Source organism: Polistes dominula, unplaced genomic scaffold, assembly GCF_049000335.1.
Source record: "Polistes dominula isolate Pdom_NZ unplaced genomic scaffold, Pdom_raw_medaka contig_16, whole genome shotgun sequence".
Lineage (NCBI taxonomy): Eukaryota > Metazoa > Arthropoda > Insecta > Hymenoptera > Vespidae > Polistes > Polistes dominula.
This window is the reverse complement of record NW_028301040.1, coordinates 195548-222978: the sequence shown is the minus strand read 5'-3', so window position 1 is coordinate 222978 and position 27431 is coordinate 195548. Positions and strand designations below refer to the sequence as shown.

The window sequence follows — 27431 nt, the reverse complement described above, 5'->3', positions numbered from 1 at the left end:
TTATAATATACATGGAAGGAACTAACTCCTTTTGAACAGTTGCAATTAATATAACTAATCGTAGAAACAAAAAGGGATTGTGTTATCGATTATCTACATAGACGGCAGGTTCTTAACTAACAATTAATGATCCCAAAAAATGTTGGCACAGGTACTTTAACTGGCTATATCCATCGAGATATCATTGTCAACTTGAAATTAAATTTAGAACGTTAACTAATGATGGATCATTCGGTCACGTAATTACAAATTATTCAAATTAATTGAATATTTTATTTTTTGTTTGATTTATTATTGACAACGATAGTGGAACAATGGCAACGCATTTTCAAGAACATAATATCGAGATGTAAGTTAGCTTGCACGTAGGTAAGCATAAAAGCTCGAAGTAATGGTTAATGGTAGAAGAAAATAGTAGTAGTAGTAGTATGCGTTTGAAAACCGAAAATAGAACGAAGAAAGGCGGCGCTGACTCGAAAGTTCAGTCTTTCGTTTTTTTCCTCGCATTCTCTTTTTTCTACTTCGTTATTTTAAGTAAAATATTCTTGCGGCAACAACTATAGGACGCAAATTAGTCGATTCAATTTGTTTATACATTTATTTTAATCTTTGTTTTGTTGTTACTCTCAATGCAATTTCCTGTTACTCAAATTCTTCTGGCAAATCTTTCAAAAAATCTACAACGAATTGGAATATGTATATAATATATTTTTTTACAGATCTACTTTTTTGTTGTTAAAAGCATTTAATGCAATCAGCATGCAGTCGCGTATACATATCCATATATTAAACCGATGGTAAATATGTACGTATGCATCAGGGTATACATATATATATTGAAAGACACAAAAAGTAACACACCACATGGCTTTTCTACCGTTCTCTTCGTTTATACGTTGCAATATATTATCGTCGGACACGCTCCGACGAACCGAATAAATGTCCTTTCGCAATTTCGATCTGTAAAACATCGAAATGACAAAAAAAATAACGGAGCTCGACAAAAATATTGTGTCCGCCATTTTCGACAGTTCCAAATCGATACACTTTTTTCACACGCAAAAATACTATTGCCATGAAATCATCAAAACTTTTTTTTCAACTTGTATTGCTATATTTTCTTCGTTTCATTCAGCATTTACTTGAACTTCATCAGAATAAGGTGGTAGGTTAACCGGAAGTTTATTTTTCCTACTTGTTACGGACAATGATCTCTCTCTCTCTCTCTCTCTCTCTCTCTCTCTCTCTCTCTCTCTCTCTCTCTCTCTTTTCCTTTCTTTCTTTCTTTTTTTAGCATACACGAATGATTCCCTGGCAACATTCCAACTTTCAATAGAGTTCCTTTTCTCCTTTTGGTGACGAGCCAAAGTCTTCACCAGCAAAGCAAGCGTGTTAGAGAAGATATATCCCAAATTGCCTTGGGCATTGATCTGTTTGCAATTGATTTTCTATTTTCTTGGAAGCTAACTCACTTTTTATCGGTTTATCCTTCCTAATGTTCTGGCACACGGAGAAATGCGAACTACTTTCTTTAGAACTATCGTAATAATAAATAAAATTATATTAATTCGTATTTCCCTTTATCTAATACAATTTTATCGGAATTGTTTTAGAGCGGTGAGGATTGTGATCAAGGAGCTGTGAGCGGCAGTCCAGCGGAAGAAAACAAATCCGAAGCAAGCAGTCCGTCAGAAAATAACAGCAGTACGCCATTATCACCGGCAGTAGAGGCAAACGAAGAGTCAACAACAGCAACAACGACGACGGCGACGACGACAACAACAGCGGCACCAGCAGCAGCACCAGCAGATGCTACGACACCAGAACAATCAACAGAAGCACCAACAGCAGTCGCAGCAGCAGCAGCAGCAACAACGACGCCACCAGCAACTAGCCCAGTTGTCGAGGAAAAGAAAGAGGAGCCCACTCCTTCCGCCCCTACTCCCGTTCCTCTAGAGGATAAGAAAGGAGATGTCGAAAATGTCGAGGGGGAAAAGAAAGTAGTTGAGGTCAGTCCAGCAGACGACGGTGGTCGGTCCTTAACAGACTCAATCAAAGCCTCCGTCTTCCAAGTTCAACCAGTCGATACGCCGTCTATCATTGAGAGGAAAACCAGTGAGGATCTCCCATCCCAATTCCCATCTAGTCCTCCTCCAACTCCAATCGAACCATCGCCCTTACAACAAGCTCAGCAGGCAGCAGCAGCAACAGCCGTAACTGTTACAGCTCTTGCTAAAGCTTTAGAATTGCCTGTTGAACCTGTTATAGATAAGGACGTTGTTATAACAACTGACGTCGATCCAACTTTACCTCCAATATTACACCAAGACCCTCTAGAAGACGCACCTGAAGTCTCATTGCTCACTCGCGTTTCTAACAACGATCCACTCGAACAATCATCTCCAATTCTCTCAAACCTTGAATCAACAACTACAGTTATCGAAAATATAATAATCCCTGCCAATGTAGATTCCACTCTATTGCTTACAAAAGACGAACCTGTGGGTATCGTTAACAAGACTGATGATAAGACTGTTTCTGTACTGACGGAACCCGATAAGACTAACCCTAATTCCGAACTAAAAACTGGTAAGACTAATACAGACATTTTGGAACGTGTAGTAACTATTGTCGAAGATATTCCTAAAAGCCCTAAATTTAATGTTTCGGATAATATTGTCGAAGATATCCAGACGACTGAGGAATTACAAATTGACGATACTAATATTCTAAAGACGGAAGACATTTCTGATACTCCTATTGAACCTGAACAAGTATCGAATGATCCAATTGATACATGCATCAAAGATGACAAGAAGATTTTTATTGATGACACACCATCATGCGAGGTGGAAGGCAACGAGGTGATCATACTGGAAAAAGTTAATAATTCAAATCCGTCCAAAGATGTTTTAAGTCCTAAAGAAACTTATCAAGAACATATCGTAGAAGCTAAACCAGCAGTAGTCATACCTTGTGAAGAAGTAGAGACAGAAGATGATGAAGTCCAAATAATCGAAATTGTGGCACCTAAAGTAGAAACTGAAAATACCGTTGATGAGATTTTGAGTGAAGAAAAAATCGACACAAGCCCAGTATCATCAGACACAAGCTTGCTAGTGGAAAATGTTCTTGTAGAGGAAGTAGTCAAAGTAGAAATTCCATCTCCTCCTGAAGACGTTATGAAACCCGATGACCAACTTGTGACAGAAACAATAGCTGTTATTGAGAACCTTGCAGATGGAGAAAAAGATATAATCGAAATTGCTGAAGTCGAAAGTTCAGTCACTTTGCCAATGTCAGAACCAAGAGAATCCTTTGAGGAACTTATACCTGAACAACCACATCCACCACCACCACCGCCACCTCCATCATCTTCTTCAATAACATCGACTACTATCACCGAAGTCGCTTCCAACGACCAATTGAATAACGTACAATCAAAAGAATCTTTAGAGAACTTGACAAAAAATGCCAATGAATTCTCGTCGAATTTACAAAAAGACACAATAGTTACGACAGACGTTCCCACGGAAAGACAGAGTCCATCTTTAAGTACTGTTACAGAAATCACAACATGTTCATTACAACCATCACCACCTTCCACTCCTCCACCTCCCCCTTGTCTTCCTACCAAAGAGGATGAAGATTCTTCTTCTCCTTTAATTGAAAATAGCTCAGTATTCTCAATGCCGCCACCACCACCACCACCTGCACCATTATCTTCTCCTCCTTCCTCACCTCAATGTAACATTAGTCACGCGTCCAGTAATCAAACAGAAGTTTTCCCAACAAATCCAAGTACTATCATCCAATCCAGTATCGTGTCTAGCACAACAACAGCAACGACAAATGATTGCTCGCAAACTCAGTTGCACGACGACCAGACCGATGATTTGAAGACGGAATCGTTATCTCAGAGCCTCAGTTCGTACAATGATTCAGAAGTTGAATTGAAGGACAGGTTAACCCAATCCCTGGCGGAGACGGAAAACCAGAAGGATACCTTATCGTGTCGATCGTTGAACGACGATGTCTCAACTGTCTTCCAGGAGAACCACCAGGTGACTAACATGCGACACAACATCCTGGCATGAATTGGGGCCAGCCAAATTACACTTTGGCAGTGCTCGCTCGTTACCAAGTATATCTCTCGTCGTTACGGTCCGCACCACCACAAATATCTTCTTGTCTCTTGTCGTATAGATATTCGATAAATAAGTATACATTTATATACACATACATATGTATATATATGTATACGTATATATCGATGACACCACCAATTGTTCCTCTAATATTTCCCCTTATCTTATCAAGTATAACAGTCTTATCCAAACATCACATTCTTTCTTCTTTATTACTCACCCCAAATCTTTATCTTTCAATCTTTTACTCTCTCTCTCTCTCTCTCTCTCCCTCTCTATCTCTCTTGCTCTCTCTTTCTCCCTCTATCTTTTATTGTCTCGTGATCGACATTGATATATCCCTAGTGTCATGAAATCTTTTTCCCGGCAATATCTCTCATATCCAATATCAATCATATTTTCTCATTCTCTTGATGGAGGGGTCAAAATGACAAAACCTCACGACTGCATCTTCATAAATATAAAGGGTTTTCTTTGCACGTTTACGTATTTTTTGGTCGTCGCTCCAGGAAACTCTTGCCTTTATACTCATATTTACTCACTCACTCACTCACTCACTCACTTGCTTACCCCGGTGCTCTTTTGTTTCTAATCAAAATGATAATAGACCTTTTATCCATGTTGCTTTAACCAAATAAATCTTGACTTCCTTGCAATGGATCAATCATTCTCCCACTCTCTGTCCGAAAGCAACCCCTCTTATCTTTAAGTGTCTATGTTGAGGGTCTCGTCAAACATTTATCCTTTATTCTGTTAAACACACAAACAAATGAATTGAGGAGGAGGAATCACTTGTTTCTTTCCTCTTCGATAATCCCCTGATCATCCAAAGCCTGTTTTATATTGTCACACCTTGAACAATTCATTCCTCCCTTTAATACCATATCACCAAATTATTACTGCCCAAGAAAAAATTCCTTGCGTTGTTTGCCTCTTGGTTTTCTTGACACGATATATATTATTATTAACCTGGCTTTACATTTAAAAACAAAAAAAAAACAAAATCTATTCGAAGTACGCTGAAAAGAGTAGAGCCAAATTAATTGTAGAGCTCGGTAATGATTATTATTATTATTATTATTATGTGTATGTTAAATAGATTTGAAGAAAGCATATAGCAAATCAGTTTCTTCTTATTAGAAACACGTCATATAATTAGACAAATTTTCTATTATTATTAATATATTTAATATGACGTATAGTTCGCTCGAATATTAGATCAATTTATATATTAAATAGAGTGAAACTCATTGATAGACGTGAGATCTTTTTTTTTTAATTAATCATTTAGATCATTCAGTAGAAAACTGGCGCCTTTGATAGAGCAGCAACCTTTGGAGTTGACGATAAAGTGTATTTTTTTTTATTTTATTATTATTTTTTCTTCTGCTATTCTTTCTGTCTTTTTTTTTACTCTTATATTTTCTTTACTCTATTTTTAATTTATCGTTATATTTTTATTCGTAAATATTGTCGAATTTTTATATTATTCTTTTCACGTAATAATTGCATCCAAATTACGTTTCGTAAGAAGCATCATCCTGTTGTAAATGCTGCATGCAATGAGTTTTCTTTTTTACTTTTTCTCTTTTATTTTATTATTATTATTTTTATTATTATTTTTTTTTTATTTTTATTATTATTATTATTATTATTATTATTATTCAATACTGGGAATTTTTCAAACGGGATGTTCACACATGTCCTTTGAACTGCTCGAAGCATGGTGAACGATTCTGTCTAGTTTGTTATATTTGTGTCTGTTTTGTCCAGTTTTCTCTTTTCGTCAAAGCATTCGATTATAAATAAATATCTAGTCTAAATTATTATAGAAATATTAGTAAACATATATTTATTATTTTATCTTATTTTCTATTGACTTTTTCCTTTCAATTTTGTAATGGGGGGTTCACCGACAGAATCGATTCACGTTCTTAAGTTGATCTTATGATAATAATAAAAAAAAAAATTAAAAAAAACATAAAAAGAAGCATGTTTGGTTTTTTGGGGTCATTGGCAGGAAACGCTTTGAAATTGGGGAATAATAATTCGTTAAAATATGTCTGTCTAACGTGATCTTTTACAGAGCGCTCCGGAAGTCGAAATACCAGTTGTGGAAAAAGCCGTGACTCATGAAGTTGCTACGACAGAAAATAATATTGAAGAAGCTGCTCCTAAGGTGGCACCACCAGCAATCCCAATCGAAGTTCCTGCTTCACCCCCATCTGCCCCCGCCATTACTGAGGATGTTGCTTCGGTCACTAAGGTAACAATGATTTTGGGGAAAAATATACCTACTGTCCTACCACTTTTATTCCAACATATAGAAAGAAAAGCAGTCTGCTTGCTGTCTACATCAATGATGATGACTGAAAGAATATATGATTATGGGAAAGCTATGACTCTTAGCGTAGCTTAGAGGGTGGTTGTAAATGACTCTAAACAGGAACACATCTCTCTTGGAAACTTTATTTGTTAGAATTTTTAAAATGATGATTCCCTTATGATACCGAATTTTTGTTTTCGAAATTTAATGACGATTGTTGGGGGCCATCTGATTATTTTTTATAATATAAAAGTATATTATATTGATATTGTTATTGTTATTGTTGTTATTGTATTTTTTGTTTTGTTTGTTTCACGTTACAGGCCATCGAGGAAATTGAAATTAGCGACAAAGCTGTTGCAGCGGCGGTTAACGAGGCCATTGAATGTAACACGAATGTAAGCGTCATCAACATGAATATGTAAATTAATGATCATCAACGAACGAATGAATGAATTTTAATTGAAGTTTCAATTTTTTTCTTTTTTCTCTCTTTTTTTACTTTTTCTGTTTATTTTAAATTTCAGGAAATAATCGCCGACGCACATCACCAAAACAACATGAACGAATAAACGCCATTTAACCGAATTGTATCTTGGGATGAAGAAAATTTTTTTCTCTCGTTAAAACCAAAAAAGTATATTATATAGATATGTATATTTGGACCATTCCTACTAACTAAACCAGAAAATAACGTTCTTTCGTTACGAGCAACAACAACAAAACAAAACAAAGCAAGCAACAAATAAATAAACAAGATAAAATAGTAAAAAAGAAAAGAAGGATAGAAAGAAAGAGACAGGTAGAAAGAGAATAACGATGTTACCTGAGCATCGCGATAAGAAGAACAAAAATAATAATAATAAGAATAATAAGGAGAAGAAGAGTAAGATGAAGAAGAAGATGAACATTATAGACTTTAAATAGTAGGCCTATTAATTATTATGATGAAAACAAAAGCCGGCAGGGTGAGAAAAAAAAAGAAAAAGAAAAATAACAAGAACTAAACGATTGCATTATTTAAAAGGAAGAAAGCGAGGGTCGTTAAAAAGGGTATAATATAATAAAAGGAAAGAATAATAAGTGAATGAAACTGGATGATTTTATGAAAATTAAACCAAACAAAAAAAAAAATAAAAATTACACAAGAACAACAACATCCACTACCACCAACCACTATCAATAATACCACTACCCCTAAAACCCATTTATACTCGCTTGTGTGCGCAGATTATGAGACTCCTTTTCTAAAATAAACTGTTCATAATAATAATAATAATAAGAAGAAGAAGAAGAAGAAGGAGAAGATACAATAAGAAAAATAATACGAATAAAATTATAAAATTGCATCTATCTCGTTTAGCGTTTATGGTCGCTCGTAACCGAAGGATCCATTGAATTCATTTTTACCACGGGCTGAGCCCAGCCACAGGTGGGGTTGTTAATTATAATTGCCCTTCCTGTGTAGGAATTTAAACAAAAATAGCAACAATTACAGAAAGGGTTACCGATAAATAAATAAAAAAAAAATTAAAATAACAATGCGCATGTGAGAGAAAGAAAAATAAATCTTTCAAAGATTATCGTCATCTTCATTGTCGTCTTCATCATCACCATCACCATCATCACCATCACCATCACCATCATCAATCATCTTTGTCATCGTCAATATCATTATTATCATTAGCATTATCATATGAACATTTACATTTACATTTAACATTGTTGTCGTCGTCATCAATGAACAAATAATATCTTATTCTTTAACGTATACTATTCCGGTTTAATGAAAATACTCGAAACGAAAAAGAAAAAAAATATTAAAAAAAAAAAAAAAAGACGAAATGGCTGGTGCCCTCCCGTGTAATAAACATTAAAATTTAACATTATTAGATTTTTATGAGAGAAAACGAGAATGAAATATCGCAAATGGTAAGTAAGGGTATATTGATTTGAAAAAGTTAAGACTTGAGAAGAGGGGGGTTGTGCATGTAAGATTAAAAGAACAAAGACAAAATCGCAAATTGAGAGTTTAATAAAAGTTAGTGTACGTGGAAAAGTAAATGTGCGCGAAAGAATTCAACGCTCTAATAATTAACGTAAAGAAAATAAAATAACGAAAGAATGAAACAAAAGAAATGAAAGGAAAGAACGTAATAAAATACTAAATAATAATGATGATATATTAATAATAATGATATAGTAATAATAATGGTGTACGAATTTTACTTTAATTTTAATTGTGATTTGTATGACGATAAAGAAAAGAAAAAAAAACAAAGTGGCCGCTACAGGCTCTAATAAAGCATTTGGTAAACAAAAAATTAACTATAATAATATTAATATTAATAATAATAATAATAATATAATAATAATAATAATTATAATAATAATAATATTAATAACAACTAAGATGAGAAGAGATAATAACAATGAGAGAGAGAAGGAAAAAAGAAAAACGAAGAAAAATGGTTTTTGGATAATCCAAAAGTTGTCGAAATGCTAATAATACGCTAATATCATTAACAACAGTAGCAACAACAAAAATCGCATGAGTGATTTAAGACGAAAATAAAAATATGTTTAAGAAGGAAAAAAAAGAGAGAGAAAAATGAAAGAAAAAAAGCTCGCAAAGCGAGAGAAAATTGTTCTCTTGTTTGTAGAGAGGAAAGAGGTACATATTCTTACATGATATACATATGCAAATATATATATATCAGAAACTTTTCTTTTTTATTATTATTTTAATAATTTTATTCGTATTTTTTTCCCCCGTTTTTTTTTTTTTTTGCGATCCTCTTTGATTCTTCTTGTCTTTTCTTTTTTTCTCTCTTTTCTTATCTTTAATCATTTGATTTGATTTTTTTTTATAGACATATATATGTAAATTTCGATCTTCGTTCTTTCCTTTAAATAGTATTTGTACGTTCGACAATTGATTATAATGTTAATTATTATTTTTTTTCTTCTTTTTTATATTATATAACGAAGAACTCTATAACACTTCTATTATATACGCATTTTTATGATATTTGGATAAGCGCAGGTGATTAAAAAAAAATGAAATAAATAACTCACATGACTACTCTTGTATTTTACACACACTCACTCACAAACACACATATATTATATAATTAAAAGAAAGGAACAAACAAAAGAAAATATACAAAAGTAAAACACTGATTTTACCAAAAGAACATTTTTACACGCACATAATACGATACCTTCGTAATTTGACTACTGTCACCCCTTTCACCATCCCTAACCATTCACCATCACCGCTATCACCCACTACTACCACCCACTACTACCACCAATACGAACACCATACGAATACACAAACTTTTAAGCAACAACAACAACAACAAAATACATTAAAATCGAAACACAATGTAAGTGATATTTAATCTAGACGTATAGGACACAAGAAATACGTTCGTGTATAAATAACACAAAACACAACCCAAAAAAATACAGAAAATGAAAGAAAGGTAAAAAAAAAATAAATAAATTTGGTGTTCGTTCGATAAATGATATTTCTCTTTTTTAACTAAAAAAAAATATATAAAAATAAAAAAAAAAGAATAAAAAATGAGAAAATAAATTTACGACAGGAAGCCTACTATATCTCGTAATTTTTAGGATAATCACTTTAAACAACAAAAAAAAGTCGCGTCAATCGCCTAATACTTACAATAATAATAATAATATTAATAATAATAATAATAATAATAATATTAATAATAAACGAAAAAGACAACGTGTTGTGTGCACAATTTTACCGCCCCCCGAAAATATAATAATAGGAAAGGGATAAAAAAGAAGAAAAAAAAGTTGCAAAAAAAAGGACAAAAAAAAGAGAAGTAAAGAAAAGAAAAGAAAAGAAAAGAAGAGGGAACGTTTACCTTTTTCAAGTTTTTCATACAATATTTCTACGTTTATACGGATCTCCCAGAAATAAAAAAATAAATAAAATAAAACTTAAAAAAAAAGAAAAAATGCAAAAAAAAATTGTAAGTGTAATTTACATGCGAAAGCTTTTTTTTTTTTTATTAAGACAGTAGAATGTAGACCATTTAAAGCTAATCGAACAAACAAACAAATGCAAAACAAAACAAAACGAACAAGTGCATATATCCGTGCACTTAATTCCTTATGCGCTCTTGATTGATAAGAATAATTCCAAGTGTTAGAGGATGTTGATATTCATTTTTTGAACAATATACTTATTATTGAATAAGAGAAAGAGGAAAGAAAGTGAGAGATGTTTAGGGGAAGAGGAGGTATAGGAATAATAGAAAGATAGAGGGAGGAGGAGAAGGTGGCAAAAAGTTAAAATTAAAAGTTGTATAGTAAACCTTATTCGTATGGAATTTCATCAAAATAGTATTGTCCATAATGATATTTACAACGAAATTGCGTCGGTTTTTTCTCAACGGAACATATTTCGGCAACGAGAGAAAGAGAGAGATAGAGAGAGAGTTTTTTTAGAACATTTTCGTTTTCGAAAAATTTATTGTTTAAACGTGACTAATAATCTGTGTCTCAGCGTAACAACAAAAAATGGATTGTTAAAATAGAAAATTTGGGGCGTCTTCCGGCACATCGAGTCAACTATAACTCGTGTTAATCTAGAGAGAAAGAAAGAGAGAGAGAGATTGAGAGCGAGAGAGAGAGCGAGCGAGCGAGCGAGAGAGAGAGAGAGTGCGAGAGAAAAAGAAAAAGAGGAGAGTTCTTTGCGTTTTTGAATACTATTAAAATAATAAAATTATATTAATATAACACTTTTTACACCGGAGGCGCTTCAAAAACCACAAAACTACAGTCTTTGGTATCTTCGATCAACAGTTATGATAGTAACTAAACTATTCTACATTTATCTATAATCTAATAAACTGTGAAACAAGTGTACTATAATGTTAAAGTTCATTATGACCCCCTCCCGTCTCATCAAACGTCCTTCTTTTATTTTCATATATACTTCATATATAACCTTTTAAAAGGATTTTCTAAAATATATGTAAAATATATATTATCTTGTTTCTATTTGTTTGTTTGTTTTTTTTTTGTCTCAAACGTAATAATTTTATTGTATAAAACGCGAGCGAGAGAATACATTATTGTATTATTGTTTCCATTGTAGTTATCATCGTATCTAATTCATCCTTGTTCATTTCGACATCAATAATACGTCTTGTTCCCTTCTCTTCAACAATAAAGTCTAATTGAAGTAGAGGTTCTCGTAATGATGCCATTTTACTCGTACCCATGACAAGCTGTAAGTTATATATGTAATTTCAATATATCCTTCTTTTATTAGATATAATCATATATAAGAACAAAATATTAGATTACTTTTAATCTCCAATCAAAGTCTACTAAAGTTTGTAATTTTCGCTTTGAGTGTTCCATTAATAAGGCATGCGTCAGTTGTTTTTGTCTAACTTTTAAACAACTTAAAATATCTTTTTGAATTAATTCAGGAAGGTCATGATACTCTGGAGGCATCTAAAAGTGAAATTAATTTCGATAAGGCTAATGGAATTTGAAAATAATTGTTTTTAAACGTAAGTGAAATACGTTAAGAGTATTGGGATCAATTTCTGAGTATAATAGTTGTTTGTAATAATTTAAAATACCTTCTCTTCCATCAAATATAAACATGCTGGATTACGTAAAAGCATTATCATTAATTTATAAACATCTTCGTATACTTCTTTACTCCAATTCATTCGATTCATGAACTTGTGATAAGACGGTCCAGGACGTCCACATATTTCATCTACGCATGCATGTAGTAACTGTAAACATAATAATTACTTTACGTAATAATATTATTACTACAATTTTAATTTGTTACATTTAATAAAATATACCAACTTCTTTCAACACATCACCCTTATTTTCATCTATTATGTTGGAATATAAAGACTGAATAATCTCCATTCTTAATCAATACTTAAGCATTTTCTAATATTTGTGTCGTTTCATCTGAATCAAACCAAAAAAAAAAAAAAAAGAATAAGCAAATATAATATCATGTAACAGTATTAAAAATACATATTAAATTTTTGCACTACCTAATGTATATTATTAATAGATAATAATTAATATTACCTTATGTTACAGATGAATTAAATTATATAATAAATGATTATATATATTTTTTACAAATACATATACATAAGCGAATGCAATCACTTAAATTTAACATTTGTTTATCACATTAAACAGAAATTATTGTCTATTGTAATAAATCTTATTCGAAGGTTATACATTCAGATAAGGTAGAAATGTCATTGAAACAAAAAAATCATCTGTTAATACCGGCCTGCAGCAGGGATACCAACATGACAAGCACAATGCCACCTGGTGGTTTTTTTCTCAAGTATCACTACAAAATACTACACACGTAAAACTAATGTGAAATAAATTTAAATATATAAAAATTATTTATTAGTCAGAATGTTAAAAAAATAAAAATAAAATTAAATCTTTCAAATAAACCTGGTAATATATATTCTACCTTATATTAATAATTATGTTTGGAAATTTTGAAAAAACGTAGATGGCGCGGTAGATAGTATATCCTTTTCTTATGAAAGAAAGAGAATGTGTTATGTTTCACTTTTACTTGTTCCGGTTATACCGTTCTCTTTAGTTACAAAGTGCACTTCTGTATACTGTTATACATTATGAGAGAATGTTTATCATGGAATAACTGACGTTTTACGATTATTTACTGGAGTTTATCGATTTTACCTGAAATTGTCTTTTACAGTAAGTTTTCTAAGTAATATCATACGTTTATGACATTGTGACAATTGCTTTTATTCATCTAAATAAAATAATCATCACATAATATTTTCTACAGTGAATCGTTATATTCATTGAAAAATAACATTCACTCTCTTTATGACTTCAAATCAATTTGCGTTGTTTACGCGTGTATTATATATGAAAGAGATTTCTAAAGTGACATAAAAAATAAATACTTTTATTACAACGAACATTTGCAAATTATCGTTTAATGTTTTGATTAAGTTTTATTTCAACAAATATTACTTCTAATGTTCATAGAGTTAGATTATGTAATTTCAATTGCTAGATTTTTCTTTTGACCTACTTTTTTCTTTTATTATCTTACCCATCTGCTTGTTCAAATATTTAGGTCAACTGTTGTATATTTTTGTTATGTGTCATTTGAAACAATTGTCATTTATAATAATTTCGATATATTCTAATGATACATTCGTGTAGAAGAGGAAATTTTGTTTAAAAAATGTATTCAATGAAGAATAATTTTAATCGGACGATCATTATTTATCGTGTATCGATTTTGACAGAAAATTTTTGATAAAAAAAATTGATTTAAAAATAATTCCGCAATTAGTCTTAATGACAAAGTTGGAACTATCGTACGTGACTCAGATCACGTACTCAATCCTTTCCCCTAATGTCTTTCATAAAATCGATATTTTTAAGTATGCGAATATATCGATAATAAAATTAGTACTCTTTATTTATATAAATTGAATTTCTTTCAATATATATTATTTTATATTACATTGTATTATTTTCTTTCAGGTTATAAAAAAACAACTTAATTATTCAATAAAAACTTGGAAGACTGTTGTTGAAAATATATTTCAATTGGTTGCATTTTTCATAACAATGGTTAAGTATTTCGAAGACAACACAACGTTTTATTTTAATTGGAAACAAGTTGTACAAGGATTTTGGGTGAAATATCCGAATCCTCACAGCTCACATGTCTTATCGGAGGATACTATATCAAGAGAAGTTAAGGAAGGCAAACTTTACTCTAAACGTCTTCTGACAAAAACAAACGGCGTACCAAAATGGGGTGAAATGTTAATTAAAAAAAAGTCCGTTAAAATAGTTGAGGAAAGTATATTGGATCCCGAAGCAAAGACATTAACAACATATTCGAGAAATTTTACCTATAATAAGGCAATGGTAATTCTTGCAAATAAAAGATAAATATTATATGATGAATACATTTTCGTTACTCTTCAAATGTATTATATAATTTTGGTGTTATTGCTTAGAGTGTTATCGAAAAAGTTGTTTATCGAGTATCCGACGAAAATCCTTCATGGACTACAGTACACAGATCTGCATGGATATGGAGTTGTGTACTTGGATTTAGTAAAGCAATTGAAGCATTTGGACAAGACAGATTAAAAAAGAATTATGTTAAAATGTCATTAGGTTTTAATGACGTTCTTGGACGTATGTTTCCACAAACAGCAGCACAATTGTCAACTACTCACAACAGTAGTCAAGTAAATATATATTATATAAGAAAATGCTTTTTACAAGTTTCATATTTTAATTTAACTTATCGAATGAATCATTTACAGTCTGAAGATACAACTGCGAGTAAATCAATTTTAGCTGAAGGTTTGCAACATTCATTGAAAGACAAAGCGGAACAAGTTAAAGATGCTGCTAAAAAAGCCTCAGATTTAGCAAAGCAAAAGACTGGTCAATTTATGTAATATATAGAAGAGAGAGATTCAGATTAATTAAACTTAAATAAAACATTAGTTAATAGTCGAATACTATATACCGGATGAAGAAATGATATACAGAATCTGTAATTTTTAATGTTAGGAATTTGTCCTTTACAATATTTTTCTTTTCAAAAATCTTCTCCCTCGTCACAATATATAGACAAATTCATTATTTATATTACTATTGTTTTACCAAACATAGTTAATTGTATTTTAAAGAAAGAAACTATCATTCCTTTTTAACTGCCGGAGTCCCAAAATATACACAATATTAAAAATATCTCCTGTATCGAATTATTTAAAGTTTATTGCATAAATAATTAATATAAAATATACTTTTTAGATACGACACATACGTACTTACGTGACTTAAGAGTTTAATTATTATCAAAAATAAGTCTTGCCTATAAAAATCAAGTCCACGTAAAAAGTCTACGTATTTTTTAAGATTACTTTCAAGTAAATTATTTTCTTTAATAGCATATATTTACGTAAAATATATTTTGTCTTAATTTATAATATGAAATATAATATTTGTCTTTTTTCGAATAGCAATTTGTTTTTCTATTCTAAGAACAAGAAATATACAATCATATTGTTGAAATATTAAACTATAAAAATATACAATGTATATATCAAAAATAAACATAAAAGTTGTGACTTGATGTTCTATATGTAGAAAGAAGTATGCATTTATGTAAACTTTGCGTTTAAAATGTCGCGGCAAGAAGTTGCGCACCTATGTTGCTTTATAAAAAAATGTAAATGCAAACTTTATATATATATATATATGACAAATGTATTATATTATAAGAATATATTTGCTGTACGTATGCTTTTTAATGTATTATTATGAATAGCTATAACTTAATGTTATTAAAATATATATAATATATATTCAAAACATATGCAAGTTTTATTGTATGCAATTCTTGTTATTTTCATATCAAAAGGTGAAGGATAATAATAAATTAAATTAATCAAGGTTATTTTCCTTAATAGTATAATCAATGTTCTGTAATTAAAAATGATTTTTAATAACAAGAATAAATTAATAAAAAAGTATACCCCTATTTAATTAGAAATTGTATATATTCATGACTGTACAAGCATAAACGTATCTATCAATCTAATTCTTGAAAATAATTTTTTAATTATTTCTTGTTAAGGAATGGAATCCTAATATCATCCTAACTGTTCAAACAAATTTCGTAGAAGAAACCTGGAAATTTTATTTCATTGAATATATTACGGAAATGAAGATTCCAATATATGCATAAAAATGATTAATAAATAGTATTAATATTAATCATTGACATTACAGTGACGTCATGAAATTTGTACATTCACGCAAATACAGTATTGGAAATAACGATGATCAATTAATAATTAATTTTTTAAATATGTTTTTTGCCTTGGTCGTTTCACAAGCATGATACGTGATTTTCTGGTTGACCTTGTCGTTGCCATCTACAGATCGGACTTCTCATTAATATAGTGATTCCTTTTAATCTTAGAAATGTCAAGTTCATTCGGCTTACTAACTAAACGAGAAAGATCGATGAATTTAGTCACGTTGTCTATCATAAGCCAAATCTATAAATTTATCAATAAATAGAGGAAAAGAGGGAAAACAAAGTGGGATAGAATAAATTACAGAAAAAGAAAAAAAACACCTTTTAACAAAAACATATGAAGATAAAATTGTTATTGTAATAAAAAGTGTTGCGTTTTTATTAATGTTTGTGCGTTATCGACCCATGGAGAGTGGAAATTTTTTCGTGCAATATAAGAAAGAGGGGAAAACCACGTATTTTTTTTTTTTTTTTACAAAATAATGTGTTTGTGAGAAATGGAGTGAGTAAGAAAGAGAAAGAGAAAGAGGAAAATTCTTGAATACACGTATTCATCTTTTTCAAGTTGTCATCAACTCGTGCGACGTATAAAAGTAAAAAGTTTTCATCGATTTCCGTATAGTCGATCGTCGACCTTCCTTGAGAGACTTTGTTTGAGAAGCCTTGACGAATCCTATATAAAGATATTTCTGTGATCTATAATAATTTATTATAATCGTTTCAATATGACGAGCTGTGTCAGAGTTTCTACGATTTTAAGTAATTATTAATTAAAATATTATTCAATATTATATTAAATAAGATTAAATATTAATACGATTATTTTTGTATTTGTTATTATTGTAGTCGTGCTTGCAGTAATATCAAACACCATGGCCTTTCCTCAGGTAAGTTTACAAATGTTATTTTAAATGTCCAAATTGCACTGTGATATTATTTCGACGGATATTTATAAAATTATAATCTTAGTAATGTGAGTAATCGGTAACTTGTATTCATACGTGTACTATCGTATTTAATCATTACCTTCATTATTTACATTTTATTTCAGAGTGGTTCGAATTTAGATGATTTTTCTGAAGTTAATGGGTTCGTTTTTGACGGTCCTATAAGAACTACAACTCGAGATTCTACAAATATTGGATTTACAGAAACAACGACACGAGCCACACCTGCACCTGTTACACCAGGATCCCCAGATTATGAAAATTGCATTTCTTCGTGTGTGGTAAATATTTTGTTTAAATAACTTTTTTTTTATAATATTACTTATTACTTTACACGCGTGTATGTAATTTTTGAATACAGCCCACTTCAGAATATAATCCTGTATGTGGATCAGACAACATCACTTATGATAATCCTGGAAGATTGAATTGTGCAGTTTTTTGCGGCAAAAGTAAATTAATTAAATATTTACATTTTTAAAACAATAATGAACAGTTCCTAATACTAATTTGAGTGTCGATCTAATTACAGATATAAAAACAAGTTCATACGGACGTTGCGGTGCTGATGGGCTCAGAGGTTAATTGGTCATGGGCCTAAACTGATAATACTGATTTATTACTAAATAGATAAGTAAATCTATTATTAAAGACTGTTTAGTGTAATAGTTATATATTTTATAATCTTTTCTATTATATTTCTTTTTCTTTTTTTAATTTACCTCTTCGGTAATATTAATAAATATAAAATTATCAATTAAATACATTCTCATTTGTTTGTTTGTTTGTTTTTTTTTTCTATTAGATTATTATTTACGATTTTTGTAAAAAGAAAAATAATGTCCAAGTTATTATTATTATTATTATTATTTTCAATATTATTAATATAAAAAGGAAAAAAAAAGGAGAAAAAAAACCAAGAAAAAGAGTGATATGTCGATTTAAAGTGATTCCCTCAGCCGATGGTAACGAATCAACCGATCGAAGAATTATTTGTATCAGCCCACCTGACCCTTCGAGATATTTCAAAGTTTCCCCCATGAATACCATAAAGATGTCTGGCCAATATATCAGCTCTGTCTTCTTCCGCTCTTATTGCCATTCTTCTGTATCGTCCAATAGCCAATAGGCAAGATGCTATCAAAATGATTTGAATGATCAGCCAAAAGATGAGTAAGCCTAACACTAAACTAGCATCTACGCAGAGTAGTCCATCGATGGAGTCTACAAAAGAAAAGATGTTAGAAAAAGAAAAAAGAAAAAAACAAATTCACTATTGTTTAATAAAATTGCGATTAAACTTACGTCCACCAGCTATTAGAATCGTATCGGGAGTGGTATTTTCCCTGGACAGTAGAGGATCCGCAAATATCACAGGACTCTGAACTATGATAGACAGTTGTAATGGCAGTTCATCTGGTGTTTTGTTCCTGAAAATTTCAGTTACCTCAGCAGTTATATAAGGCTCCGATGTAGAAGTGGCAATTGTTGATTTTCGTTTCCTTCTTCCGTAAGAGACACGATTTCCTACGCAATGTGCCTTCAAAATGAAAAATAATAATTCCAATGTACTTTTATGTACTTTTTCTTTTTTTATTGAATTAGATGCTTAATTGTTAATTTACCGGCTCGCATATGTCCAGACAAAATTTAACGATAACGTTGAATCGAACCAACTGACTTTCGGGAAATTTGAAAGCAGTAAAAGTTGCAATAAGTGATCGATTATCAATAGGATCTTTGGATAAGGCTGGAAATGTTGTTGGATCCGTAGGACACCCAACTTCATTAAGTAGAAGATAAGACCAATGTCCTGTTGCACTACTAGCTACTAGATGTCCAGCCATGATATCATATGGACCTAAAATACTTGAAATTCTATTTGATTTCATTCCTAATTTGATGACTTTTTGAACAAAGGGATAACAAATAAATAAACGATTAATGAAGAGATAGGATACTTCACCAAGGACGTACCATCAGCTGGATTTATTTCAATTCTAAGAGTCAGCCTTTCTCCCAGTTTCGTAACAACAGCATCCTGATGATCCTCGTTTAAAATTCTCATTGTTATCACTGGAACCTCCGATGATGCGTTCATTACAATTGTTGAAATTGGTGGTACTCCTGCGCTAAATACGTTATTACGGATATGGAAAAAAGTTAACAAAGTAATACATTTAATGAGAACTCGAAACAGTGCTCACTTGGGATCAGCAAAACTTAAACTCGATTGCACCGATATGTTTCTAGGCTTTGGAATATCATGTTCACCTATAGTACATCCAACTTTAACAGCTTGATCGCCCAGTCTTTGAATAATAGGATTGAACTGTACGACTATAGTAGCCCATATCATCGTCCTTGTTCTACAAAATAATCCATCATTGTTATCCAATTATTTATTATAAATGTTTCGTTGCTTCATACTAACCGATTTTCATTGTCTATTGAAAATGCTGGCGTAAAACCGCATGGAATTTTGGACATATCTAATTCCTCGGTTTTTGGTAAAGGCAGTGTTAATATTGTTACGTTTCGGCCAGTCCCTTGAATACCACAATCATTTCCATAACCATTGGCGTAAAGTCTACCATCGAAGGGTTCCAACGTAGTCAAAGTTACTGTTAACATCGTGTCGCTGCATTTGACTTTAACTAAAAACATATTATTTTATAATTTGGTAATTGAATGAAATCTCCTGAAAGTTTAACGTTTATAATAACTCACCGTCTAAACAAGGTTCGCGTTCCTTGTAAATACTGTTAGGTGTGCTTTCAAGTGAACTAGTACCAAGACTCAGTGTATCTTCTGAGTGTAATCGGCAAATTGGTTTTTGATTTGACGTGTATACTACTGTATAACTTCTACAGATGAAACCATCCTCGCCGAGATCGCATCTGCTTTCGCACTGTGTTAAAAACAAGAAAAATGTTCTTATTATTATTATTATTAAATAATATTAATCTCATAATATGATATATTTACCTCTTGTTTATCAACACCAGGTAATTCAAGATCGGAATATGGCAGAGTTACGTTCGGGAATTCAGCGTAGGAACAATAATCCATTTTTACTGCAACATCATTTATGTTTTAACAATAGGCAATTAAAACAAGGAACATATTTTTTTTTTTGGTCAATAAAATACTCACATATATCATGACACTGATGTTGCAAATATTCGTCTCTGTACATGGAAGCCCTGTAAGTCTGTGGTCTGATACTTCTTTCAGCCATTGATAGGGCACATCTTCCAAGTGTATTATTAATCGATAATGCTTTTGTTGCACGAAATTGAGCTGATTTACATGCACCACCTGAAAATTAAAATTCGTTTAACATAAGAATTGATATTTGAATCATTAATTTAAATTTACCTGCATCGATACACATCTTGTAACATCGGCTTCTTCGCATAACTTGTGGTAACCAAACGGAAGCGACATCGAGTAAAACGGCGCCCAATGTTCTTTCCAATTGCCACAGTTTTTTGTCTTTACAAATTTTAGGTACTAAAAACATTCAACATAAGAATAATATATACAAAATGTATATATAAATAAGAAAAATATTCTTAATACCTTTAATACAAATTTCTTGATAATATATAGAATTGGACTCTGGAACAAATTCGTCGCCTTGAACTTCGACACTGTAACAGAGACTTTTATCGATATCTATCACGAAGGCAGTGCAATTGATTCTTTTACACCTGAAAATCAATATCAAAGTAATTAATATATCATTAAAATTGAAATATTATAATGATATAATATTTAATGAATATACCTTTCAAAACAAGGTATAACAATGCCATGGGCATTTTCACCACTGAATAGGGCAACTTTAGAAATTGTATATTCAGGTCTAGCTCCATCAACTTTTTCCCATGCTGTGTCTTGACAACTTTGGCATAATCCTAAAATACAAAGAAAAAAAAATAAAAAAATAAAAGTAAAAATAAATCAAGGTATCTTTCGAGAATTGCGAACATAGTTTTAACATCGAGAATACATTAATGACGTAACCGTAAACGTCGTTTAAAGAAAAAAAAAGAAAAAAAGGAAAAAAAAGAAAAAAACAAGATAAAAAATGCAACAACACACCTGTACAAATGATCGACAAGATGACAACGAAGACGAGGAATAGAAGAAATATCAAAGATCGCGAACGTCCAGTCATCCTTTCAACTAAACTTTTCTTCTTAATCTTGTTTTAATTTTAAAGTTAAATATTATCAAATGAATTTGTATTATCTATGGAAACAATGAAGAATGTTTATTGTTACTTAGTCCCTTCCTTCGTGTTCTTCATACGCGAACAAATATTTCGTCGTTACATAATTTTCTTCATTGGCGTTACTTATATCCTACTTGTAATTAATATTCTCCGTAAGCAATCATTAACAACACCGTCTTCTTCAAACAGTTGAAATTTTGTCATCCCCATTCCCGTCATTCACCAATTTTCCTTATTCTTCTTCTTCTTTTCCTTCCTTATTCCTCTTTATAATATATTATTATAAAATTAATTTTATAATAATATTTAATGGAATAATTAAAAAAAAAAAAAAAAAAAAAAAAAAAAGAGAAATAATACAAGAACACGTTGAGATCGTCCAACGACGAATCAAAATATGAATGACAATTCCGTTCTCGCGTTCGTACCACGACTGGACTCCTACCTCACGGGATGTGGGTAAAAACTATATATCGAGGTGCATTGTCGTAGAAAAAAAAAAAAAAAGAAGAAAAAAAAAGGTGTACCTGCAAAGACGAGCACAGGACGCGCTCGGTGGTCCACGAACACGATCGCGATAGGCTTCTCCCTCCTCACCCCTCTTACCTCATCTGCAATTGTGCAATTAGTCACCCCTTTTTTTAATAATGCATACCTACTGTCTTTTTTTCCTATATTGTATCGTTATACACATATATATATATAACGATGGGTTGGTAATTATGACAGTGAGATATTAATATAAGTCAAATAATTGAAAAACAAAATGAATGTTTTCAACTAATAATTAATCGACCGTCATAATTTAAAATAAAAAAAAAAAAAAAATACATACATCTATATATTACCAAAAGATATATTTTAAATATTCGAAAATATTTTTGTAAAAAAAAAAGTAATATTTGTAAAACCATTTGAACATGGTTTATACAATTGTCTGACCTACAATTCGAAATGATAAAAATAACTTTATTGTAATATAAAACTTTGGAAAACACTAAAAAAAATCAGTATCACGTTCCTCGACATATACATTAAAATTAGAATTTGTATGAAAAGAAAAAAAAATAAGTTTAACTGAAAACTTCATTTAGCATTGGTATTATCATTGTAATCAAATATGAATATATATATATTATTTATTTCCATTATAATAATCATTAGCTTAAATGTAACGTCACAATCATATTATACATATACATATTTGTTTTATCAGCTGCAATTTTGGTTATCCGTGAAGGTAATCACTTAAAAATGGTGTCAACAGAAAAAAAAGACAAAGTATGTGTTCCATAAGTATTAGAGTAACAATATATGTTTCCATCTGTAGAAAGGCTTAGCGAAGAATCGAGGCCGCAGGTTCATTTACGTGCTCGAGTGGTCGTCTATCGTTATCACTGCTTACGCAATAGCTTTTGAAAATATAAATATATCCTCCATTAGAAATACGAACGATTTGTCAAATAAAAGAAAAACCGAAGAAGAAGAAGAAGAAGAAGAAGAATCATCTAAATAGTATAAATATTTATGAAATATGCAGCTGATGATGTAAAGCAAGGAAAGTAAATTCCGATATTAGTTATACGGGTCATTCCTGTCTTTATTTAACATATATGTATATGATATATCTAATTGTAAGTACTTACTTATGCATATGAGTCATCGACGTTGTTTGTAATCTTTCAACGATATACATTTAATTATCTAACACATAGTACATGAGCATTATCTAATACAAAATGAATTTCTCTATTTATGAACTAACCCTTTGATTTTTTTTTAGTAAATAAATGTAAATTAGTAAAAAAAAAGAAACAGAAAAGTATAATTTTGTATTAACAGGGTATTTACATTAACGGCATTAAATAATAATAGGACGATTGTATTATACTTTACGCATTATGCTTCTTGAGTTCTAGTTACTTAAGTATTTCATAGCAATTCCCTACGTAAAAAAGAAAAGTTTCTCTCTCATCCTGATGTAGACATTCGAAATAGAGGAAACGGAACTGGCAATGAGTAGTAAAACGTCATCGTGGCACGTGTAAGATCGATATTATCTGTGATATGAAGAAGAAGAAGAAGATTTAAACGGGTAGAGAATTATTGCAGAATCGTTTATTTTGTAAAATACGCATATATATACACGTCTACTCATTTAGGTTTATACTCGTCTACAAGTATACGCATCCGGCGTGATGTCCTTCGTCTTATGCAACACCAATGCTAACGTTATTATGTACAAAGCATATGTATCTATTGTATCTATTGTATCTATGTACATACGTTTATTATCGTGGCCTATGCGTCGAAGCCACGTGAAACAACACAAATTCATTTTTAAGGAATAAATATTACAAGATTTATTTATTAATATATGTTACCTTGTTTAAATATGTAAGCTTTATAAATAAATAAGAAGAAGTAGCAAGAATTTCTTCTTCTTTCTTCTTTCTTCTTTCTTCTTTCTTCCTTCTTCTTTTGAATTTCTTTATATGTTTGTACATAATAATTAAAAATGAAAATATAAAAGATTGAAATTTCGAGATGATCCCATTTCATTTCGAAAGGCTATAGTTGGAATCGATTCAAATGCAATTTCCGGTCGGGCCCGTCCGTGTCTACACGTCAGTCTGCACATCGTCTCTACCCCCTTTATACGGATCAATGATATCGTATAAATGATGACTGGATCGAAAACTAATTTACATGAAGTCGATCGATGATTACGAGTACTTTCATTGTCATATCTCCTAGTGTTTGACAGATACCGTGGGAATAACTTTCCAATAAGTTACTCTAATTTTCTCTTACCAATTAAAATACATAAATATTAAACGCGATGTAATATATATATATATATATGTATATAAGAACAAAAAAAAGTCAAATGATATTATACATAATTATATAAATTTGGCAATGCTTTCGAAAGTAATTCGATGAGTTTACCGACTACATTATCCTTTTATAATGTTACATAATCCTTTAATAATGTTTTCACCGTAACAACCTTTTTCATAATAATTTAAGCTCAAATCGGATGGTTACTCGTATAGAAAGTTTCATTTCTAGAGATTGTACTAAAGTATAGGATTCAAAGTAAAATCAATGATAATAGTTCGTCCAAAAATCTTAATAGGATTATGATAACTGTCTTTTAAATCAATCATGTCTTCTTCCTGTATTGTAATAGACAGATATTTTCCAAAATGTTATTTACGTATTATTTACTTCCGAGGATTTCTCATATTGCGACGAATACATACTTTCAACCCGCATTATTTATCAGTTACCATTTAAACATATTTTATATTCTACTAAATCCTTTCGTTAGAGTTTTCTCTATTATGTGTAACTTTCTTTTCTGATATGAACAAGAAATTTCATAATAACATATTGTTAACATTAAATAAAATAGAAAATGTATGTACGCATGTGCATTAAACTTTGCTCAAAGATTTATTTTTAAAAGCAAATTCAAGAAAGATGTGCATAAAACAATAATCGTGTTAAATCTCCCTCTCTCTCTCTCTCTCTCTCAAGATCAAATTTTTACGTACAATCATATTTTCCTTATATTTTATAGGATACCAAAACAAAAAAAAATATATATATAAATATATTTATATAAATAAAGAGAAAAAAAAGAGAGAAATATTAATTAACAATAAGATTTTATATAGCATTCATAAGTAAACGATTGATATCGTATAGATTTAAGATAGTCTGAAGCCAAAGATTCAATGGTTCTGGAACAATATTACTATCATGCACACTTTTCAATACCGCCATTATCGGTGGAAATAAAGTTTGTAACAATGTTGAAACGGGATTTTCCATCAAATCATTTGTAGATTTGGTTAGATCACTGACCCTTTTGAGAATAAAACAAAGAGATTGTGTTAAAGATTGTATAGGATTAGTTGCAATTTCTGTAGGAGATGGTATATTATCTGAATCCTTTGAGCTACAACCGAGAATGTCATCGACGGTTGATAATAAAGTCATGCCAGAAGATCCAACGTCTGTAGACATATTGAAAATATTTGATAACGATATAAGGATATTTAAATGAATTCTTAACAAGATTAAAATTATAAAGATGATAAAGATGATGCTAGTGATGGTAGTGGTGGCAATGGTGATAATGATGATATTAAAGAAATAGGTTTGGAATAGTTCGAAAGGTTTCCCATATTATCAAGTAACCCTTTCAGAAGATAACCAACACGATTAACAATTTGATCGAGCAATGATGCCACGAAATATAAAATGTTGAGCAATAATCCTGTCAGTGATTTTATAATCGGCGTTAAGATATTAATAACCAATGACAGAAGTTGATCTATTAAATGTACAATCGTTTGACCAATCCAATAAATTGATTTCAATATCGTTTGAAGAGAACCGTCAACTTCGGTGCTGTTATTACTGCTCATTGTGATATTTTTGTCGTTGTTCGGTGCCTGTTTTTGGCCTGAAAGAATCTTTTGTTAAAGCTCATTTTAATTGTACGCGATTTTTCTTCAGATATCAAACCTTTTGACTTGATTTTTAAAAAAGCACTCGTGCTAAGCTCAAATTCCATCTTATTTAAGTTTTCTTTTTTTTTTTCTTCTTCAATCTGTTTTAAATAGGATGTTAGAAAGAAAGGAATTAGGTATTAGAATAGATAAGACGGTGAAAGATACTGAATGAATTTTGTTTCGAAGAAAAAGATTAGGAAAGAGAGTAGCCGTATGCGATTAAATAATAATAGTTATAAATGATATGAAAAAAAAAAGAAGATAGAGATAATTAAATCTACCTTTAACGACATTGGTAAGCATTGACGGGATTGTAGCTCCATCGGATAAATTATAGAGTCCGCAGCAGACAACCAAGCAAAATAATAATGATTTTGACATTTTCATCATTTTACCACACAATTTTATCCTCCAATAATTATAGTTTACTCCTTTGCACTGGTCAAATGTAAGATAAATTATTTCTATTGTCAAAAATATTATTCGATATTAAAAAAATGATGCGTTTAAATGATTAAAAGTAATAATATACTGGCTTACCGTACGTTACCGGTTACCGTTACTGAAAAATTTGTTAACTAATAACATGAAATAACATTTGCCAATTTGCCAAAGGGGCCTTTATCCAACGAATTTTCTTACGTACTCTCCTCTCTCACCCTTATATTAACAAAGCTATCCTCAAACTGTGTGCTAGTCTACTTCAAAGAAATGTCACGGTATCTAAGTAAGTACTACTTTCAAATAAACAAATTGTTCAAATGTAAAAAGAAAAAAATAATATGTTAGCTTGACTATTCGAATATTCATTAAACTACTTCGTCAGCAAACACTAGTATTTATTATGCCACCTTATCGTATTCCTAATTTCTTTCCATCTTTTTTTTCTCTTTTGTCTTTTTTCTTTTTCCTAAAATTTTACGTAAACGAGCATATCGAACAAAATTAAATAGTTCAAATATTATTATATGCACATATATTAAAAAATACATTTTTTATGTAGAGGTATGCAATTATATACAATCATGATATAATAACGACGATTAGACGTATATATAATGTAATATCATGAAATGTTAATTCAAAAAATGTACAAAATTATAAATTTGTAAGTATTAGTCATCAAATTGTGAGTCACTTGATAAACTACAAAAAATTATTTATGTTTCGTATATTACGTGAACATAGAATATGCATATTGTTAACATATTAAATGAAAGAGAAATGAAGAAGAATTATTTAAAATAATATTTTGAACGTACTATTTATTACGTATAGACATACTTTCCTTTTTTACTGTATTTTTATTGATTAATATTTCATGATTATCACGATGATTTGTC

At 30.6% G+C, this 27431-nt stretch overlaps 6 protein-coding genes across 10 annotated transcripts in view; 3 read left to right on the top strand and 3 right to left on the bottom strand.

The window, feature by feature from the left end:
* The window catches only part of LOC107070750 (uncharacterized), a 34694-nt gene extending 23309 nt beyond the window's left edge, over positions 1-11385 (top strand). For both annotated transcript variants that reach the window (XM_089174824.1, XM_089174823.1), the window contains 4 exons: positions 1614-4064; positions 6235-6414; positions 6798-6872; positions 7002-11385. In XM_089174824.1, coding sequence (XP_089030950.1) covers positions 1614-4064; positions 6235-6414; positions 6798-6872; positions 7002-7046 — 2751 coding nt within the window. In that variant the 3' untranslated portion in view covers positions 7047-11385. The remainder of the gene's footprint in view (positions 1-1613; positions 4065-6234; positions 6415-6797; positions 6873-7001) is intronic.
* A 121-nt stretch (positions 11386-11506) lies between these two features.
* Positions 11507-12812, bottom strand: LOC107070753 (COMM domain-containing protein 8). Its single transcript, XM_015329233.2, has 5 exons — positions 12592-12812; positions 12355-12465; positions 12114-12275; positions 11830-11982; positions 11507-11750 (listed from the first exon to the last, which is right to left on the bottom strand). The coding sequence occupies exons 2-5, from the start codon at positions 12418-12420 to the stop codon at positions 11592-11594; spliced, it is 540 nt and encodes a 179-aa protein (XP_015184719.1). The 5' UTR covers positions 12421-12465; positions 12592-12812; the 3' UTR covers positions 11507-11591.
* Positions 12813-13043: 231 nt separating this feature from the next.
* Positions 13044-15938, top strand: prel (preli-like). Its single transcript, XM_015329234.2, has 4 exons — positions 13044-13254; positions 14062-14454; positions 14547-14783; positions 14862-15938. The coding sequence occupies exons 2-4, from the start codon at positions 14149-14151 to the stop codon at positions 14997-14999; spliced, it is 681 nt and encodes a 226-aa protein (XP_015184720.1). The 5' UTR covers positions 13044-13254; positions 14062-14148; the 3' UTR covers positions 15000-15938.
* Positions 15939-16076: 138 nt separating this feature from the next.
* On the top strand, positions 16077-18083 carry LOC107070755 (uncharacterized). The gene is made up of 5 exons (XM_015329236.2): positions 16077-17128; positions 17216-17256; positions 17421-17597; positions 17678-17768; positions 17849-18083. Exons 1-5 carry the CDS (start codon positions 17095-17097, stop codon positions 17899-17901), a joined length of 396 nt encoding a protein of 131 aa, XP_015184722.1. The 5' UTR covers positions 16077-17094; the 3' UTR covers positions 17902-18083.
* Positions 18084-18164: 81 nt separating this feature from the next.
* On the bottom strand, positions 18165-22003 carry LOC107070756 (uncharacterized). Of its 3 annotated transcripts, none has more exons than XM_089174826.1 (14): positions 21920-21936; positions 21427-21824; positions 21110-21239; positions 20902-21032; positions 20698-20832; positions 20473-20637; positions 20305-20393; positions 20047-20227; positions 19751-19973; positions 19524-19685; positions 19294-19448; positions 18942-19177; positions 18622-18856; positions 18165-18540 (listed from the first exon to the last, which is right to left on the bottom strand). In XM_089174826.1, the coding sequence occupies exons 2-14, from the start codon at positions 21500-21502 to the stop codon at positions 18290-18292; spliced, it is 2169 nt and encodes a 722-aa protein (XP_089030952.1). In that variant the 5' UTR covers positions 21503-21824; positions 21920-21936; the 3' UTR covers positions 18165-18289. The 3 variants fall into 3 exon arrangements, 2 of the variants coding, with proteins under 2 accessions (XP_089030952.1, XP_015184723.1); XR_001476307.2 differs by having other exon boundaries at positions 18399-18540; positions 18622-18702; positions 18764-18856; positions 21427-22003; XM_015329237.2 differs by having other exon boundaries at positions 21427-22003.
* Positions 22004-25002: 2999 nt separating this feature from the next.
* Positions 25003-26899, bottom strand: LOC107070819 (uncharacterized). Of its 2 annotated transcripts, none has more exons than XM_089174752.1 (3): positions 26629-26899; positions 26370-26552; positions 25003-25587 (listed from the first exon to the last, which is right to left on the bottom strand). In XM_089174752.1, the coding sequence occupies exons 2-3, from the start codon at positions 26476-26478 to the stop codon at positions 25238-25240; spliced, it is 459 nt and encodes a 152-aa protein (XP_089030878.1). In that variant the 5' UTR covers positions 26479-26552; positions 26629-26899; the 3' UTR covers positions 25003-25237. The 2 variants fall into 2 exon arrangements, with proteins under 2 accessions (XP_089030878.1, XP_015184827.1); XM_015329341.2 differs by having other exon boundaries at positions 26370-26526; positions 26629-26898.
* Between the last annotated feature and the right edge of the window lie 532 nt (positions 26900-27431).